This window comes from Cervus canadensis, chromosome 11 (genome assembly GCF_019320065.1).
Source record: "Cervus canadensis isolate Bull #8, Minnesota chromosome 11, ASM1932006v1, whole genome shotgun sequence".
Classification (NCBI taxonomy): domain Eukaryota; kingdom Metazoa; phylum Chordata; class Mammalia; order Artiodactyla; family Cervidae; genus Cervus; species Cervus canadensis.
The window spans coordinates 24,544,155-24,561,661 of NC_057396.1; the positions used below are offsets into that span (position 1 = coordinate 24,544,155).

The 17,507-nt window shown below is 56.5% G+C and overlaps 3 protein-coding genes across 3 annotated transcripts; 1 reads left to right on the forward strand and 2 right to left on the reverse strand.

The window, feature by feature from the left end:
* Window positions 1-707: 707 nt before the first annotated feature.
* On the reverse strand, window positions 708-12,552 carry APOA4 (apolipoprotein A4). Its single transcript, XM_043482565.1, has 4 exons — window positions 12,344-12,552; window positions 3,753-3,851; window positions 3,124-3,250; window positions 708-1,831 (listed from the first exon to the last, which is right to left on the reverse strand). Exons 1-4 carry the CDS (start codon window positions 12,426-12,428, stop codon window positions 865-867), a joined length of 1,278 nt encoding a protein of 425 aa, XP_043338500.1. The 5' UTR covers window positions 12,429-12,552; the 3' UTR covers window positions 708-864.
* Window positions 9,133-11,850, forward strand: APOC3 (apolipoprotein C3). The gene is made up of 4 exons (XM_043482567.1): window positions 9,133-9,261; window positions 9,887-9,954; window positions 10,103-10,226; window positions 11,542-11,850. Exons 2-4 carry the CDS (start codon window positions 9,900-9,902, stop codon window positions 11,651-11,653), a joined length of 291 nt encoding a protein of 96 aa, XP_043338502.1. The 5' UTR covers window positions 9,133-9,261; window positions 9,887-9,899; the 3' UTR covers window positions 11,654-11,850.
* Window positions 12,553-13,861: 1,309 nt separating the features above from the next.
* Window positions 13,862-14,706, reverse strand: LOC122450304 (apolipoprotein A-I-like). Its single transcript, XM_043482568.1, has one exon. It carries the CDS (start codon window positions 14,543-14,545, stop codon window positions 14,114-14,116), a length of 432 nt encoding a protein of 143 aa, XP_043338503.1. The 5' UTR covers window positions 14,546-14,706; the 3' UTR covers window positions 13,862-14,113.
* Window positions 14,707-17,507: the final 2,801 nt, after the last annotated feature.

Consider the following 17,507-nt stretch of genomic DNA (forward strand, 5'->3'; position numbering starts at 1 on the left):
TACAGTCCATGGAATTCTCCAGACCAAAATACTGGAGTGGGTAGCCTTTCCCTTCTCCAGGGGATCTTCCCAACCCAGTTGTTGGCAACTCCAGCCCCAGACCAACAGGCCCCTTTGCAGGAGGCTCCTCGGCAGAATTCACCAGGGCCCCCAAGCGCCTACTCCTCCCCACCTCTTAGGACTCTGACACGTCTCTGGGCCCCATTCCTCGACTCTGGAGATCATGGGTTTGGCATTAAAAAAAAAACCTCTGAAATAAGCAAGAATGGATTTTATAACAGAAGTGAGGTGGGGTGGGTGGAATAAACCAAAATTCACCCAAATAAGTCAGATTAAAGGCACAAAAGATCTTAGACCAGGAGGGACAGTCTTCCCCACTGTGCCGTGAGCTCCCCAGAGCCCAGGACCTCGTCCTGACCACATTGGTGGTGCCCTCGGGGTAAAGCCCAGTGTCGGATTCTTTACCACCAAGCCACCTGGGAAACCCACCAGACCACCAGGGAAGTCCAAAGCGTGACATCTTTATCCACCTCCCCTTAGGGCTCTCCCCACACCCCTCTCAGCACACCCTGCCCCCGTAGTCTCATCTCCCAGCAACCCAGTCGCTCTAAGCATCCCCTGCGGACCCATCTAAGCTTTGCTCGCGGTGCTCCCTGCCGCCCTCAGCTCCCACAACACCAAGAAGCCCCACTGTAACCACACTGGACTAGTTTCTCAGCAGCTTTATTGAGAAGCGAGAGGGAGCATCACTTTCCACTGGACATGTATCCACAGGTCTGTACAAGAACTGCTTTGGGACAGACAGACAGACAGGGGGCAGGGCAGGGCAGGTGTCGGTGGTGGGGCGGGGGCACCAGGGGCAACTCAGCCCCCCAGAGGGGCGGGCGCCTCCTCCTGCGCGGGGAGGGCGGGGGCCTGGCTCTCTTTCTCCTTGAGGGTGTTGAAGAAGCTGCTGACCTTGTCCCTCAGATCTTTCTCCAGGAAACTCAGGTGATCTTCCACGTCCCCCGCCAGGGGGCCCAGCTTCTGCCTGAGCGCGTCCAGCTGCTGCACCATGGCCTTGTTGAAGGTCTCGCCGTAGGGCCCCACGGTGCGGCGGAAGTCCTCCACCTGCTGCTCCAGGTGGCTGCTCAGCTCGGCCAGCGACTTCTGCAGGCCCTCGGCGTTGCCCAGCTGACTGCCATGCACGCTGCTGACAACGGGCACCAGCCTCTGCCGCAGCTCCTCGGCTTTGGCCGAGATCTTGGCCTTCAGCTCCTCGGCATGCTTCTTCATCTGAAAGGCCAGGCCCTCCAGCTGGTGGTTGAGCTTCCCCTGGACGTCCTGAGCATAAGGGGCCAGGCTGCGGCGCAGTTCCTCCAGGTTCTCATCGATCTTGGTCTGGAGCTGGTCCGCGTAGGGCGTCAGGTGCCCCTTGAGCTCCTCCACTCGCTGGTTGACCGTGGCCTGGAGCTCCTCGGCGTAGGGCGCCAGCGAGGCCTGCAGCTGGTCCCTGTTCTGCCGCATCACCGTCTCCATGCGCTGCGCGTAGACCGTCAGCTGGCGCCGTAGCTGCTGCGCCTGGGTGTCGACCTGGGCGCGCAGCTCCTCTGCGTATGGCCCCAAGCGCTGCTGCAGCTCGCGCACGTTGTCCCCGATCTTCTGGCTCACCTCACTGGCGTGGGGCAGCAGCCGGGCCCGCAGCTCCTCCAGCTCCTTCCGAATCTCCTCCTTCAGCTTCTCGGAGTCCTTGGTCAGCCGTTCATGCAGTTCCGTGGCAAAGGGCACCAGCTTCTTCTGCAGGTCGTCCGTGTAGGTGCTCACTTCCCCAAGTTTATCTTGGAAGAGGGTGCTGCGGGGAAAGGACGCAAGGGGGCCACCGTGAGGCTTGGCATTCCCGCCTGCGGGCTAAGTCGCTTCAGTTAGCGCAAAGTGTCCGACTCTTTGCGACCCTTGGACTGTAAGCCCGCCAGGCTCCTCTACTGGGGCCTTAGCTCTTTCCATACGGCTCACCTTTCACACACCTGCCTAAGACAGGTCAGCGTGCAGAACAATGAGTTCACCCATCTTTTCCTATGGTGGATGGTGATTTAAGCAAGTGGATGTAATTGGTCAATGTAATACATTGACCTTGTACCTCTGGATCTCCCCTGGAGCTTGAGTCACAGTATCTATTAATACCTATCATGTGAGCTGGAGCAGTGGGCTTGCCTCTCCTTATCTGTAAAGCAGAAGGAGTGGACTTTGAGGTCCTTCTCAGCCCAGGTGTGCTGTGGCTGTGTGCACACCACATGTGCAGAGATCACATGTGATGTTCTGGGCCTCTTCTAGCATCTTCTAGTCACACCGTGCACTGGTCTCCCTCCCGTGTGACACCCCCAGAGGCTTCCCAAATAGCCTCACCCCTGCCCTTCCCATGATTTCACAGAGGCCTGTCCTGGAATGTATTAGAAGCCAGCTCATGTGACATTTCTTTCCCTCCCTTTCTTCTGGGAGCCTCAATGCTAAGATGTGGCCATTTGTCACACTCTGGAAAGTTAAAGTGAGAGATTCCCTGGTGGCCCAGTGTTAAGGACTCAGCAGTTTCACTGCTGACGGCCAGGGTTTGATCCCTGGTCAGGGAACTAAGATCCCACAAGCCATTGCTGCTACTGCTACTGCTAAGTCACTTCAGTCGTGTCCGACTCTGTGCGACCCCACAGACGTCAGCCCACCAGGCTCTCCCTGGGATTCTCCAGTCAAGGACACTGGAGTGGGTTGCCATTTCCTTCTCCAATGCATGAAAGTGAAGTCATTCAGTCGTGTCCAACTTTTAGCGACCCCATGGACCACAGGCTACCAGGCTCCTCTGTCCATGGATTTTCCAGGCAAGAGTACTGGAGTGGGGGGTGCCATTGCCTTCTCCGCCCACAAGCCACAGGGCATGACAAAAAGAAAAGTTAAAGCAGGGATTATTCAGTCCAGCCTTCCTTATTTGCACACATGAATACCAGGATCCAAGTCTGGAGACCTCTGGTCACCCAGTGAGTTGATGGCAGGACAGTGGGTATCCTAAGCTCAGGTCCCCTGCCTCCGAGTCCAGCCCTTGCCCACACATTGCATGGCCTTAAAGAAGCCCTTCCCTGCCAACTCTGCCCCCCTTACTTGAGCTGCTGGGTGAGCTCAGACTTCTGGATATGTTCCACCGCCTTCTTGGCATTGTTGCCCAGCTGGCTGAAGTAGTCCCAAATCACAGTGGCCACCTGGTCGGCATTGACCTCCGCCTGGGCTCCTGGGTGGGAAACAGAGCAAATTCATGAGCGCCGTCTCCTTCCTTGCCCCTCTGCCCCAGCCCTGAGCTGCAGACTGGATGTTGGGGGGGGCGCCATCTCCTTCCTTGCCCCTCTGCCCCAGCCCTGAGCCGCAGACTGGATGCTGGGGGGGGGGGGGGCGCCGTCTCCTTCCTTGCCCCTCTGCCCCAGCCCTGAGCCGCAGACTGGATGTTGGGGGGGGGGGGGAGCCCAGCCATTGATTTTTCTCTCTGCGCTTGGCTAGTTAGAAGCCACAGGGGTATGTAAAGCTGGGGTAGCACGCATGCCACGGAGCCCAGCACTGTGAATGGACAGCACTCCTCAGAGCTGAGTGGCAGCTGGGTGACCCCCTGCATCCAGCTGTGGGCTGACAGACACTCGGAACTGTCCTCTTGCCCTGGCCCCAGACTCACCGCCCTTCCCTGCCTGACGCAGCAGATGGGTCCTGCCTAAGAGTGCCATCTGAAGGCAGCTCCTACTCACCGGTGACAGCCACCAGGGCCAGGCTCAGGACCACAGCCTTCAGGAACATCCCGGGCTCCTCGCTGGGCTGGGAGAGTCTCTTACTGCACCAGATCCTTCCTGGATTCAGAGGGGCCAGAGCAGAGGTTCTCAGGCAGCTCACTGTGCTGCTGTTGGAACTGATTGAAGCTCAGAACCAGTCAGACATTTAAATCCTCACGGGGCTGCCCTCCCCACCTTCCTCCCCAGTGTGACTCCACGCTGGAAGGTGACACGTTCCCAGGAGGCCTCTTGGACTTTTGTGACCCTTGGACAACGTGGAAGCTGATGCAGACTGGGGCTCGGGCAGCATTCAGAAGCAGCTGTTCCGAAGGTGTGCCCCACCCATCATTGAAGGGGCCAGGAGCCAAGGGAGGAATGAGGCTGAGGGAACACCTGAGCGCAGGACTGATAAACTACCCAGAAGCCCTGCGGCAGCTCTGGGTCTATGCTCGGCTTGGGTGGGTGGGGGGGCAAAGTTCACAGTTCCTCTGTCTGCCCCAGTGAAGGGCCCCCACTCCCACATCCCCCAACCCTGACTCCATCTCAGAGCACCAGACTCTGGACTGGGACACCCAGGGCCACAGATGGGCTAGTGAGCTGAGATCCAGGGCTCTGGTCAAGGTGAGCCCGGGAGGAGGCGACCCCTGCAAGCCTTTGGGAAGGTGGGTGGAGGGGGGGTGGGGTGTCCTGTGTTGAAGGTGTTGATTGTGACTGTGCTTCACGTCCGCCACTGCCAACTGTGTCACCTTGGTCCAGTGAGTCAACTTGGCCCAGCTCTGGCCTCATTTTCTCCTTTAAAAATGGGATTGTTGGGTGTAGTAAATGAGACATTACTGGTGAAATGAGTAGTATTGTGCCTGGCAGAGTAAGCACTGAAAAATAGCCATTACTGTTGTTAATAAGAATATTAACTATTTTCTGGATTTGGACCAAGCAAGGAGTACAGTAGCATGCTTGCTACTCCAGTGAGAGTGGCAGAGTGAGACCCCACTCTCTGGGGCACAATGCAGGGTGAAGGGCAGACTGACCCGAGGTCTGATTCCTGCCCACCACCTCCCTGGGTGGCAGTAGTCAGCTTGTGATGAATCACAAGACCCGAGGCTCTCAGGGCGCCTCTCATCAGGAGATGGGGAAGGGGGGCGGTGGTGGCATCCTGATCTTCTACTTGGACTTCCAACATCCTCTGCAAGTGAGGTCACACACAGAAAGACATCCAGCAAGAAGGTGGCTCATCCTGACCAGTCTGTGCCCCTCTGCTGGACCACACACATCACCTTGGGTGACAAGGAGATGAAATCCATCGTATTACACTGTTGGCTGCCCTCCATGAGCACCATGCCCCGCACATGGATGGGCTTCTATAATCTGCCACTGGAAGAGTCCACAGCTGGGCTGATCCTGACTTCCCGTGTCTCCACTGTTTCATAGACCAGGAGCGACTTGATGTCTCATGGGGTTGAAGATAGCTTGTACCCCTTCTGTAGAGTCCCCACTACCTGGCAGTGTCCCACCCCACCGATGGTCACCTCCAGCGTCAGGGAGCTCCTCCTTCCAGGAGCAGCCTGGGCCATCTTGTAGTACTTTATTAAGGCTTCTGATGCTGGAGTTGGACTCCTTGGCTTTGCATGTGGGCTCCATACATACTGACTGGGTGACCTCAGCCAAGTCTCTTAACTTCTTTGAGCCCCATGTGCCTCAGTAGGGCATAAAACAGTGCATGCCTTCTGGGCTTCAGGGAGTCAGGGAGATAATCTGAGTAATGCTGGGAACTATGCCTGGCCCACAGTCAGCGCTCATCAAGCACAAGCCGTGTTTTGCCCCTGAAGACTTCACCGCGCTGCAACACTCCCAAATGAGGCAGAGTCCTGCCTGGGCTGGGAGCAAAGGTAGTCGCTCACCTCTGGCCTCATCCCTTTCCCCCTTAATGGACCAGAGGTGAGCAGGTCAACGAATCACCAAGGACTCTCAGTTGAGTTTGCCGTCACTGAATGGGAGTGTGTATTTCTGTTTTTTGGCCATAATGTGTGGTATGCGGGATCTTAATTCCCCAACCAGAGATCCAACGTGTGCCGCCTGCAGTGGAAGTGTGCCGTCTTCCACACAGGACAGCTGGGGAGGTACCAGAGAGCATGCTGTGTATCAGTCTGTGAACAGATTAGTTCTGGGCGGTGGGAGAGAATGAGAGGCCCCTGTGCACCGTCTCAGATTGTTTGAGCTGCTGATGGAAAGGACATGAGTGCGGGCAGCTCCAGCAGACCCTGGCCCTATGAGTCAGGGCACGGCCACATGGGGACGTCCACAAAGGGCTGTGTGACGTTGGGTGAATCATATCCCTTTCTGAGCCTCAATCTCCTTATCTGTACAACAGACAGACCTAATGGTCAGTGAGGTGACGAGGCTGAGAGTCTAGCATCACCTATGGCCACCCTCCTGCCCCATCAACAGAGATCAAACTAGTGGGCAGCCCGAGCCCAGAATCAGGAGGGAACGGCTCAGGCCCAGCCAGGGACGGGCAAATCACATGGACGCAGGGCCCCATGTTTGCTCCACACTGGCCATCCACCCAGGGCAGAGCTCAAAGTGGGTGGCTCCTGGGTGGGAAGATCTGGGTGAGACACTAGGAGGAACTTCCAGCACAGAAGGCCATGGTGAACCAGGGCCTCTGGCTGGCAGGGCTGAGTCAGTGCTGCCCAGTCCAGCCTTGTGGCAGGGGCGTGGGTCACAGAGGCTCATGAGCTAAGCCTCACTCGCACACAAGTGGAAGCAGAGAGATTTAGTCTAACCCTCGAGGACCATTTTTGGCCCCAGCTGGTCAGACCTTCTCCTCTCCGTCCTCCTGCCCCTCCTCCCTGCCCGCTACCAGTTATAGGGGCCATGGCTGGAGCAGCATCCTCATCCCAGGGGAGCTATGCTGGGGGGAGGGAGAGAAGAAGAGAAGGAGAGGCAGCTTAGGCTGGACCACTGATCAGACCCTTCCTCAGACAACCCTCCTGGGACCCAGCTGGAGCTGCTGGGAGGGGCACAGGCACACAGAGGCACCAAGCCCTTGGAATGAGATAAGGTCCCGGGCCCCAGGGCATGTCAACCCAGCTGCAGAGGCCCACACTCTGGTTCTCTATCCAGCTTGACACCATGCTGCTGGGTCTCTCTGCCCACATCTTCTGACCTCCCTGGGCTCACTGGCCCATTGCGGCCCAGGAGAGAGAGGGCGGCCTCCTCCAGACGCTCCACACACATGGCAGGAGAGTTGGAGGAACCAGGGCCCAGGGCTCCAGCCGGTCCACCCCAGCATGTCCCAGCCCAGCCTGGAATCTGGACTCCCACTGCGACCCTCACTTCTGGGGAGAAGGAACTGATCAGAATGAAGAGGGAAGTGGGCACGGCTGCCCTCTCTTCCCCAAAGTCCAAATCCTTGAGGACCTCCCAATCACCTTCCTCTCCTCCCCACCCCATCACCACAGTCTGTGCTCAGGAAGAGGCTGAAACTGATGCACTCTGAGTGACTGATAAACCTCCAAGGGCCTCATCTCTCCATGCGGTTTGGTCCCAGTGTGCATATTAGAAGACTTGGCTTCTGGTTCCCAACTCTGCCATGGGTGGAATATGGGCACCTGGGTATGTCTCCAGCCCTGCCTTCGGCTTCTGCCTATAAAATGGGCTTAATAATGTCTGTGCTGTGTACTGTTGCTGAGTCATGTCTGACTCTTTGCAACCCCAAGAACTTCAGCTTGCAAGACTCCTTTGTCCATGGGGATGTTCCTGGCAAGAATCCTAGAATGGGTTGCCATGCCCTCCTCCAGGGGATCTCCTCAACCCAGGCATCAATTCCAGGTCTCCCACATTGCAGGCAGATTATTTACCTTCTGAGCCACCAGGGAAGCCTGTGAATACTAGAGCAGATAGCCTATCTCTTCTCAAGGGGATCTTTCCAACCCAGGAATCGAACTGGGGTCTCCTGCATTGCAGGCAGATTCTTTACCAGCTGAACTACCAGGGGAGCCCTAATAATGTCTACTTTGCAGGAATCATTTGCATTTTAGCAGATAACCAGGTCTAAGTGAAAGGAATGAATCTCTAAGGAGAAATTTCAAGTTTTCGCCACAGATAAAGAATTCTGAAGGTAGAGCTAGGTCACTTTCTCGGGCCTCTGACTTCCCATGGTGGGTTTAGTTGCTTCTTCCTGGTAAGATGGCCACCTGCCCAAAGCCCTAATTCTGCATTGGAGGCTCCTCCTGCCTTCAGACTATGCTGTCTAAGGAAGCACAGGTGTTTGGGAGAAAGGAGGAGAGATTTATTGAGCCCCGTTCATGGACCAGCTGCTTTTACATATCTCTTATGTTTCACAACAATTCTGGAGTATCAGTGTTCTAGCCCCATTTTACAGAGAATAATATTGAGGCACTGAGCTGTTAGACCTCTGGCCCTGGGTCATATCTGTAGGAGTGAAAGGCACCATTTAAACCTAGAATTTCCTGGCTCTGAGACCTCACTGGAAGACAGAGCTCCCTAATGCTGCCATCCAGGCTGCAGCTCCTGATGTGAGCCCAAGGGACACTTCACCTCAGGAAGAGGCCGGGCATCTCCCAGACAGCTGACTGTCCCTTCGAGCTCATCAGGCCCCTCTCTCCACTACACCAGTCTCACCACAGCCTTGACTGCCACCCCAGCCAGGGGACTATGAAGACTGGTATTTCTAAGCTGCGGAAGTTGAGGTCTGAGGTCGAGAGGTACTCAGCGCTGGCCTCAGTCCCAGCTGCACAGTCTGCCCCTTGGGGATGTTATCAGTGAGTCCAGAGGGCAAGATGAGGAGAGGGGGGTGGTAAAACAGAAGGCCTGGGGCTCAGAAGCCTTTGACCTTCTCCCACCACCCCCTGCTAGAGGGATCAGCTCAGGAAATTTCTGCGTCAGCTGCACCCGGGACTAAAGCCCAGAGATGGAGATCCTGGGGAGGGGGCTGTGGGCACTCAACTGTGTCCCACCTCCTGCACAAGCCCCTGCCCACAGGTCTTCTGTGACTTCACTCTAGACTCCCCAGCCCAGCCAGCTGAGTTGTGTCCAAGTCTGAAGAAGCCAATTCCCTTCTCACTTCACCCCCACTTCGCAGGCTGTTGTCAGGGCTTAAAGTGGGGAAGGACCTGGAAGCCCAGGGCGAAAGGACAATGTTTGTCCCCCAATCCCTTCTCCCATCTCACCAGCCCCTCCCTGGGGAAGCAGGCTGCTCAGAAGGAACGGGGTCACCCCAGTTCCAAGCCATAGGGGTGGCAGAGAGCAGGGTGGGCACCCTCAGCTTTCTAGAGATTTCCCAACTCCCAGCAGGCCTGGGTGCCTCTGGCCACCCTCTGTCAGGGTCTGGTCTAGGTTGATCAGCAGGTGACCTTTGCCCGGCTGCCTGGGCCCACACGCTGCCCTGTGTCCAGGCGACAATATAAAACAGGTCAGAATCCTCTTGCCTTCGTACGCAGTTCATCCCAAGAAGCAGCCGCTCCAGGTAAGGCTCCCTGAGGGGTTGGGGGGAGAAGGGGAGCAGGATGGGGAGGGGCAGGTGGGGGTCTGTGCCCAGCCAGCGAAGCCTAGAGAAGCGCTTGTAGAGCTGGGGAAGCCTTAAGTCTTGATGAGTGCCTCTCCCCAGGCATTTTGGGGAGATCGAGGTCCCTAGGGGAAGGTCACTTGCCCAAAGCTACCCAGAGCCTAGTGGTGGAGCTGGGACTGGCACTGGCTCCCTTTGCTGCTCGCTCTGCATGTTTAGGATTAGAAAACTCAGACAGCCCAGTCGTGCCCCAGACAGAAAACCTGAGCCCTGGAGAGGGCAGAGAGTCACCCAGAGTCACTCAGCTTGTTAGTGGCAGAAACCTGGCCAGAATCCTGGTGTCTTGATTCCTGGTCTGGGGGTTTCCTGCTTCATGCCTCCCCCCACTTCCTCTGCCCTGGGTCCCCCAGCCCCTCTCTGAAAGCCCATAACCTCCCCCACATTAGCCCTCTCTCCTCCCGACTTGACCCAGCCCAGGCCCTGCTTTAGGGCCACTGCATCTCCCCAGGGAGGGCCGCCTGGTTGGGGTGGCAGGTGGTGGGGGGGTGGGGACTTGAGGAAGGGCTCACAGGACCCTTCCCTGCAGGAACCAAGGCACCATGCGGCCCCGGCTGCTCCTTGTTGCTGCCTTCCTGGCTCTCCTGGTCTTGCCTGGTAAGCAGCCGGTGGGGACTGGGCGGGGTGTGGGAAAGGGGTGGCTTGGCAAGTGGCTGGGGGATACCAGACCCCAATGGGGGGCTGGGCAGGAGCCAAGGGCTCCCCAGAGGCTGATCCACCGCACTCAGTCCTGCTCTCCTCATAGAAGCTACCAGGGCCGAGGAGGAATCCCTTCTGGACAAAATGCAGGGCTATGTGAAGGAGGCTACCAAGACTGCCAAGGATGCCCTGAGCAGCGTTCAGGAGTCCCAGGTGGCCCAGCAGGCCAGGTAAACCCTCACTTTCCTGCCTTTGGTCGCTACCTGCCCGGGACTTGGTGAGAGCCCCCATGGGGGACCCGTGTCTCTCCCACACCCACCTAGGACCTGCGCCTCGCTGAACCTCCTTTCTCTCTGTAAAACAGGCCCCCTTGCAGGGAGAGATGATGGAGAGGCACCGCATCCCACCTCGCCTCCCTTTGTCATCCTCCTTTCTTCCTCCTTGCCCTCACTTCCATTTTCCTTTTCTGATAATCTGATTGGAGGTTTGGATCCACCCAATGGAATTTCTGGGGCTTCTCTGGTAGCTTAGTTGATAAAGAATCCACCTGCAATGCAGGAGACCCCGGTTCGATTCCTGGGTTAGAAAGATCCCCTGGAGAAGGGAGAGGCTACCCACTCCAGTATTCTTGGGCTTCCCTTGTGGCTCAGCTGGTTAAGAATCCGCCTGCCATGTAGGAGACCTAGGTTCGATCCCTGGGTTGGGAAGATCCCCTGGAGAAGGGAAAGGCAACCCACTCCAGTATTCTGGCCTGGAGAATGCTATGGACTGTATAGTCCATGGGGTCGCAAAGAGTTGGACACGACTGAGCAACTTTCACTTTCAAAGCAATTTCAGCCCAGTGTGTGTGTGTGTGTGTGTTTCTGCCTTGTTTCAAATCCTCAGGCCCATGTGAGCAGAAGTCGGTCCTTCCTCTCCCACCTTGCCCCTGCCCACCAGTCCTCTGCTAGCCCCACCCACCTTCCCCACCTCCACTCCATCTGCATTGGCATTTCCATAGCAGAGGTGTTCACAAACACTTTTAGTCCTCAGGACCTACTATAGAGTGGATATTATTTCCCCATTTTGCAGACAAGAAAACCAAGGCCCACTTAACCAAGTGACCTGCCCCAGATCACACTGCTAATCAACCCTCTGATGACTGTCCAAATGAGAGACTGCCTCCCTCTGCCCCACCCCGCCTGGAGCCACCAGGATGTACAGTTCTAGGGGGCATCACTTGCCTCCACTAGAATGGCAGTCCTGACCTTACACGTCTCCCAAAACTGGAGTCACCCCTCTCCAGCTTGCTTCAGATCCACCATCTGCCCACAGCTGGAGAAACTCCGGGGAACCTTGGCTGTGTTCCCATCATTACCCTCGGCATCCTTTCCTGGGGTGCAGCTATAGGGGGTCCCAGCCTGAGGTCTTGGGGCATTGCTGGGAGGGGTTGAGAGGGTGGGGGGGAGTGCCAGTGGGGGTAGGGTGGGAGCCCCATAGTTGTCACTGCCTAGAGACAACTCTCACCCCCACCCCATCTGCTCCCCTCACTTTTTTGACCCCCAGAGACTGGATGACTGAGAGCTTCAGCTCCCTGAAAGACTACTGGAGCTCGTTCAAGGGCAAGTTCAGTGACTTCTGGGAATCTGCGTACAGTCCCACACAGTCTCCACCCTGAGGCCGTCTGAGATCTCAGAACCCCAAGTCCACCCGTCTATCCATCCTACTAGCTCCTTGGGTCTAGCAGCCTCCCAGGGCTGCCCCCAAAGGTCACTTACAAGAACCGCATTCTCAGTGCCCTCCCCCTCCCCCGAGACCTGGCCCACCCCGGTGTGTGCTGGCCTTCCAATAAAGCTGGATGAGAAACTGCCGTGAGCGGGGTGTCCTGCACGTGTCATGTATGTTTGGGCCGAGAATTCGTGGGGCCTCTTCTGTGGGCGGGCTCGGGACTGACTCCAACTCAAGCAGGCCTGGGGCTGGTGCCCCACCCACCTCTTAGCAGCTGGGTGGAGCAAGGTAGGAATGACCTTACCCAGCCTGCCTGCATGGACAGTTTGCGTGGAGGAGCAAAGGGGACGCTGGGTCTGGCAGTATCTGAATACACTGTCAAGTGCTGTGTAACATGATTGAGTGTGTGCTCCTTGCCAGGCCTTGCACCTGGCACTTTACGTCATTATCATAATGACATACTGTGTTGAGACTGTGTGTGTTCATCAAAATTCTGGAGTGGACGTGCACTGCCTGGGCTGCATGCCCCCACCTCCCCTGACTGCACTTGGGGAAAGGAGGCCGAGGGGGTGGTGGTTAAAGTAAGATACACCTGGGCTGTAGTCCTGGCTCCATCACTTCATATCAGCCTGTTTCTTACCTGTAAAGTGGGCACAGTGATACCCCATCCATTGTAGGTCTGTTGAGAAGGAATGAAGGAAATGAGAGTGCGCAGCACCTGGCATCTCCAAGGCACCTGGTAAATGGCTGCCCTCGTCACTACAGGCTGAGCGGACTGTCCCCTTGGGGCCAGGACTGGAGTGGGGGGCCCGTGTCCTAGGAACTGAGGAGGAGCCCGAGGTCACCCAACACAGGCTGCAGCCCTTGTGTCCCCACCGCCCGTCAGATGTTCATGCAGGAGCGTTCCAGAACCACAGACTACTTGAGCAGCTTCCCTCCCTGCTCTTCCAGTGATAAGACTGAGGCTCCAAAGTGTGAAGGCACTTGCCCAGTGTCACTGAGTCAGCAAACAGCAGAGCCTGATCTCAAGCCCAGGTGAGCTGCCCATATTCTGCTCAGCTGACACAAAGAAAGGCTTAGTTACTCCTACTGTTGTTGTTTAGCTGCTAAGTTGTGTCTAACTCTTGTGACCCTATGGACTGTAGCCCGCCAGGCTCCTTTGTCCATGGGGATTCTCTAGGCAAGAATACTGGAGTGGGTTGCCATGCCCATCTCCAGGGGATCTTCCTGACCCAGGGATCAAACCTGTGTCTCCTACACTGGCAGGAGGATTCTTTACTGCTGAGCCACCAGGGAAGCCTAGTTACTCCCATGCCTGATGTCAAAGGCTCCTTGACAGATCTTGGTGGCATCAGGGGGGCATCCAGCTGCCTCAGGAGACCTCTGCTCTCTTTTTGGAAATCCATCTGGACTTCTCTTTGGGCCCAACATGGCCAGGGATCCCTGTACCCTCACCTGAAAAATGTCCTCACCCAAATATCTGGGCTTGACATTTAACGTAGCTCAAATGGTTAGGAACTAAAAAAGCTCACTCCTTTATGCAGTTAAGATACACCGGAAATGGAAGAGGGGTAGATTATCTAGTACCAAGGGTTAAAGGCCCTGAGAGGAGAGGGAAAGAGAAGCCCCCTGAGTGCACTGCCCAGATCTTTGCAGATCTTGAAGCCACAAGCATGCACATGGCAGGTGGGGGGGCGGGCAGTGTGTACCTGAGTGTGAAGAAGGGCTGGCTGGGAACACTCAATTCCATACAAACTAGAATGGATAGCAACTTTTTTAAAGAAAAATAATCATGGATGCTCAGGAGTACGTAGGTCTAGAAAGGGCAACCTAGCCCATCCTGCTGTTCAATCTTGGAAATGACCTCACATTTACAAGCTCTAACTTCTGCATCCATACCATCCTTTTAATCCTATCCAGGATATAAAGGATGCAGTGAAATGATGCATATAAAAGCATCTTGGAGATTGGAATATGCTCGTTACTGCAAGAGGTGGTGATTGTTTTTCTGACTCAGGTCAGAAAAAAGGGGGCTGACAGGCTGGAGCCCCAAGGATGGGGCTGGCACAGCAGGGCCTAAGGAAACTGCAGCTTTTCCTGAGCAGAGTGGGAGGGTGAATAGTGGCAAGAGGCTCTGGTGAAAAAGGAAAAGGTGTGCGTTTTGTAAAGTGTATTTTGAATTAGTAAGGGAGGAAAGAGCAAGCACCACGCCCTTCATTTGAACCTGCCCCAATCCTTCAAGACCACAGGCTCACTGAGGTCCCTTCAACCTCTGCTGCCCTTGAGCTGGAGGGCTGGAGAACTATGTCCTCTGCCCCGGGAAACGCTGGGGACAGGGAGCCCACTTCTCCCAGCAAAGCCAGTACTTCCTGCCTGAAGCTCTTTCAGGGCATCTGCATTGGATCATCCGTCACTTTGCCTGCTTCTCTATTTCCTTCGTGTTTGAACCTTCCTCACGGAGGTCCTCCAGCGCCAGCTTGGCCTTCTCGCCCAGCGCCTTCAGCTGCTCGCTGGCCTTGGCGTGGTACTCGGCCAGGCTGCCGCCGCCCTCCTTCAGCGCCTCCAGGCGCGCGGTCAGCCGCTGGCGCAGGTCGTCGCTGTAGGGCGCCAGCTGCTGCCGCAGCGTCTCCACGTGGGCGCGCGCGCGGTCGCGGATCTCCTGGGCCAGCGGGCTCAGCTTGTCCTGCAGCTCCTGCAGCTTCTGGCGCGCGCCCTCGCGGATCTCCTCGCCCAGCGGCGCCACCTTCTGGCGGTAGATCTCCACCTCCTCGTGCCACTTCTTCTGGAACTCGTCCAGGTAGGGCTGAACCTTCTGCTTCACCTCCTCCAGGTCCTTGCTCATCTCCTGCCTCAGCGACGCGGTCTCCTTCTCCAGGTTGTCCCAGAACTCCTGGGTCACCGGGCCCAGCTGTTCACGCACTTTGGTCAACGTGCTGGCCAGGCTGTCCCAGTTGTCCAGGAGTTTCAGGCTGCAAGGGGAGAGAGAGGGCTCTCTCAGGCTACACCTCCCGGCCCCCTGGCTACCCCCAGAGCTGCAGCTCAGCGCCCGTGCTTTCCCCGTGTGAGACCTGGGCAGACCTGTGCCTGAACGTGAGGTAGCTGGGGGCAGATCCTTAGCCTAGCATTTCCTATCCAAGGTCTTCCCCCTCACTCCCCACTGCATCCCATTGATCAAATGGATGGAGGAGTTAGAAGGAGACAGAGCTGGTTGGTGCCCGATCCTGTCTGTCCCCAAAAGCTCGTCATTTAAGGACCTAGTCTCTACTCTTCCAGCCTATTCTCCTCTCTGAAGACAGCCTCTGTTGCTGGCCAGAACTGAGGAGGGAGTTAAGAATAGGAAGGGGAGGAGTGCACTGCAGAAAATACCGACCAGACAGCACTATTCTGCCCCTTGTCATCTCATAGTAGTTATTAAGGCTTCCAAGGCTGCGATCAGACTCCTTGGGTTTGTGTGTGGGCTCCATACATAATGACTGTGTGACCTTGGGCAAGTTTCTTAACCTCTCTGAGCCCCGTGTGTGCCTCAGTAGGGGATAAAATAGTGCATGCCTCTTGACTACAGGGTCAGGAAAGTAATCTGAGTAATGCTGGGAGCCATGCCTGGCCCACGGTCAGCGCTCATCAAGCATGAGCTGTGTTTTGACCCTGAAAAGTTCACCGCCTTGCGAGACTCCCAAATCAGGCACAGTCCAGCGTGGGCTGAGTGCAAGGTAGGCGCTCACCTCTGGCCCCACACCTTCCCCACCACCGGGCCAGAGGTGAGGAGGACAGTGAGTCACCAAGGACCCTCAGTTGAGTTTGACCTCCTTTGTTGGGATCATGGGTGTTTTTGGTTTGTGTTTTGGACACATTGTCCAGCATGCAGGATCTTAGTTCCACAACCAGAGATGGAACATCTGCCCCCTGGAGTGAAAGCACAGAGTCTTGACCACTGGACAGCTGAGGAAGTCCCGGAGAGCATGCTGTGTATCAGTCTGTGAACAGGTTAATTCTGGGGGTGACAGAGAATGAGAGGCCCCTGTGCCCCCTCATTTGAAAAGACCCTAATGCTGGGAAAGATTGAAGGCAGGAGGAGAAGGGGACGACAGAGGATGAGATGGCTGGATGGCATCACCGACTCGATGGGCATGAGTTTGAGTAAACTCCCGTAGTTGGTGATGGACAGGGAGGCCTGGCGTGCTGCGATTCATGGGGTCACAAAGAGTCGGACACGACTGAGTGACTGAATGAACTGTGCACCATCTCAGATTGTTTGAGCTGCTGATGGAAAGGACATGAGTGCGGGCAGCTCCAGCAGACCCTGGCCCTATGAGTCAGGGCAGAGCCACATGGGTGGGCACAAAGGGCTGTGTGACGTTGGGTGAATCATATCCCTTTCTGAGCCTCAATCTCCTTATCTGTACAACAGACAGACCTAATGGTCAGTGAGGTGACGAGGCTGAGAGTCTAGCATCACCTATGGCCACCCTCCTGCCCCATCAACAGAGATCAAACTAGTGGGCAGCCTGAGCCCAGAATCAGGAGGGAACGGCTCAGGCCCAGCCAGAGACGGGCAAATCACATGGACACAGGGCCCCATGTTTGCTCCACACTGGCCATCCACCCAGGGCAGAGCTCAAAGTGGGTGGCTCCTGGGTGGGAAGATCTGGGTGAGACACTAGGAGGAACTTCCAGCACAGAAGGCCATGGTGAACCAGGGCCTCTGGCTGGCAGGGCTGAGTCAGTGCTGCCCAGTCCAGCCTTGTGGCAGGGGCGTGGGTCACAGAGGCTCGTGAGCTAAGCCTCACTCGCACACAAGTGGAAGCAGAGAGATTTAGTCTAACCCTCGAGGACCATTTTTGGCCCCAGCTGGTCAGACCTTCTCCTCTCCGTCCTCCTGCCCCTCCTCCCTGCCCGCTACCAGTTATAGGGGCCATGGCTGGAGCAGCATCCTCATCCCAGGGGAGCTATGCTGGGGGGAGGGAGAGAAGAAGAGAAGGAGAGGCAGCTTAGGCTGGACCACTGATCAGACCCTTCCTCAGACAGCCCTCCTGGGACCCAGCTGGAGCTGCTGGGAGGGGCACAGGCACACAGAGGCACCAAGCCCTTGGAATGAGATAAGGTCCCGGGCCCCAGGGCATGTCAACCCAGCTGCAGAGGCCCACACTCTCTGGTTCTCTACCCAGCTTGACACCATGCTGCTGGGTCTCTGCCCACATCTTCTGACCTCCCTGGGCTCACTGGCCCATTGCGGCCCAGGAGAGAGAGGGCGGCCTCCTCCAGACGCTCCACACACATGGCAGGAGAGTTGGAGGAACCAGGGCCCAGGACTCCAGCCGGTCCACCCCAGCATGTCCCAGCCCAGCCTGGAATCTGGACTCCCACTGCGACCCTCACTTCTGGGGAGAAGGAACTGATCAGAATGAAGAGGGAAGTGGGCACAGCTGCCCTCTCTCTTCCCCAACGTCCAAATCCTTGAGGACCTCCCAATCACCTTCCTCTCCTCCCCACCCCATCACCACAGTCTGTGCTCAGGAAGAGGCTGAAACTGATGCACTCTGAGTGACTGATAAACCTCCAAGGGCCTCATCTCTCCATGCGGTTTGGTCCCAGTGTGCATATTAGAAGACTGGGCTTCTGGTTCCCAACTCTGCCATGGGTGGAATATGGGCACCTGGGTATGTCTCCAGCCCTGCCTTCGGCTTCTGCCTATAAAATGGGCTTAATAATACCTACTTCACAGGAATCTATTTGCAGTTTTACATATAACCAGGTCTCAGTCAAGGGAACAAACCTCTAAGGAGAAATTTCAAGTTTCAGCCACA

Coding starts and splice junctions, on each gene's coding strand:
- APOC3 (XM_043482567.1), top strand. CDS start 9,900: ATGCGGCCCCGGCTGCTCCTTGTTGCTGCCTTCCTGGCTCTCCTGGTC. Junction 9,955..10,102: donor GGCTCTCCTGGTCTTGCCTG/GTAAGCAGCCGG, acceptor CTCTCCTCATAG/AAGCTACCAGGGCCGAGGAG. Junction 10,227..11,541: donor CAGGTGGCCCAGCAGGCCAG/GTAAACCCTCAC, acceptor TTTGACCCCCAG/AGACTGGATGACTGAGAGCT.
- APOA4 (XM_043482565.1), bottom strand. CDS start 12,428: ATGCCAGGTGCTGCGCACTCTCATTTCCTTCATTCCTTCTCAACAGAC. Junction 3,852..12,343: donor TCACTGTGCCCACTTTACAG/GTAAGAAACAGG, acceptor CTCTGAATCCAG/GAAGGATCTGGTGCAGTAAG. Junction 1,832..3,123: donor GAGCTCACCCAGCAGCTCAA/GTAAGGGGGGCA, acceptor CTTTCCCCGCAG/CACCCTCTTCCAAGATAAAC.
- LOC122450304 (XM_043482568.1), bottom strand. CDS start 14,545: ATGAGCAAGGACCTGGAGGAGGTGAAGCAGAAGGTTCAGCCCTACCTG.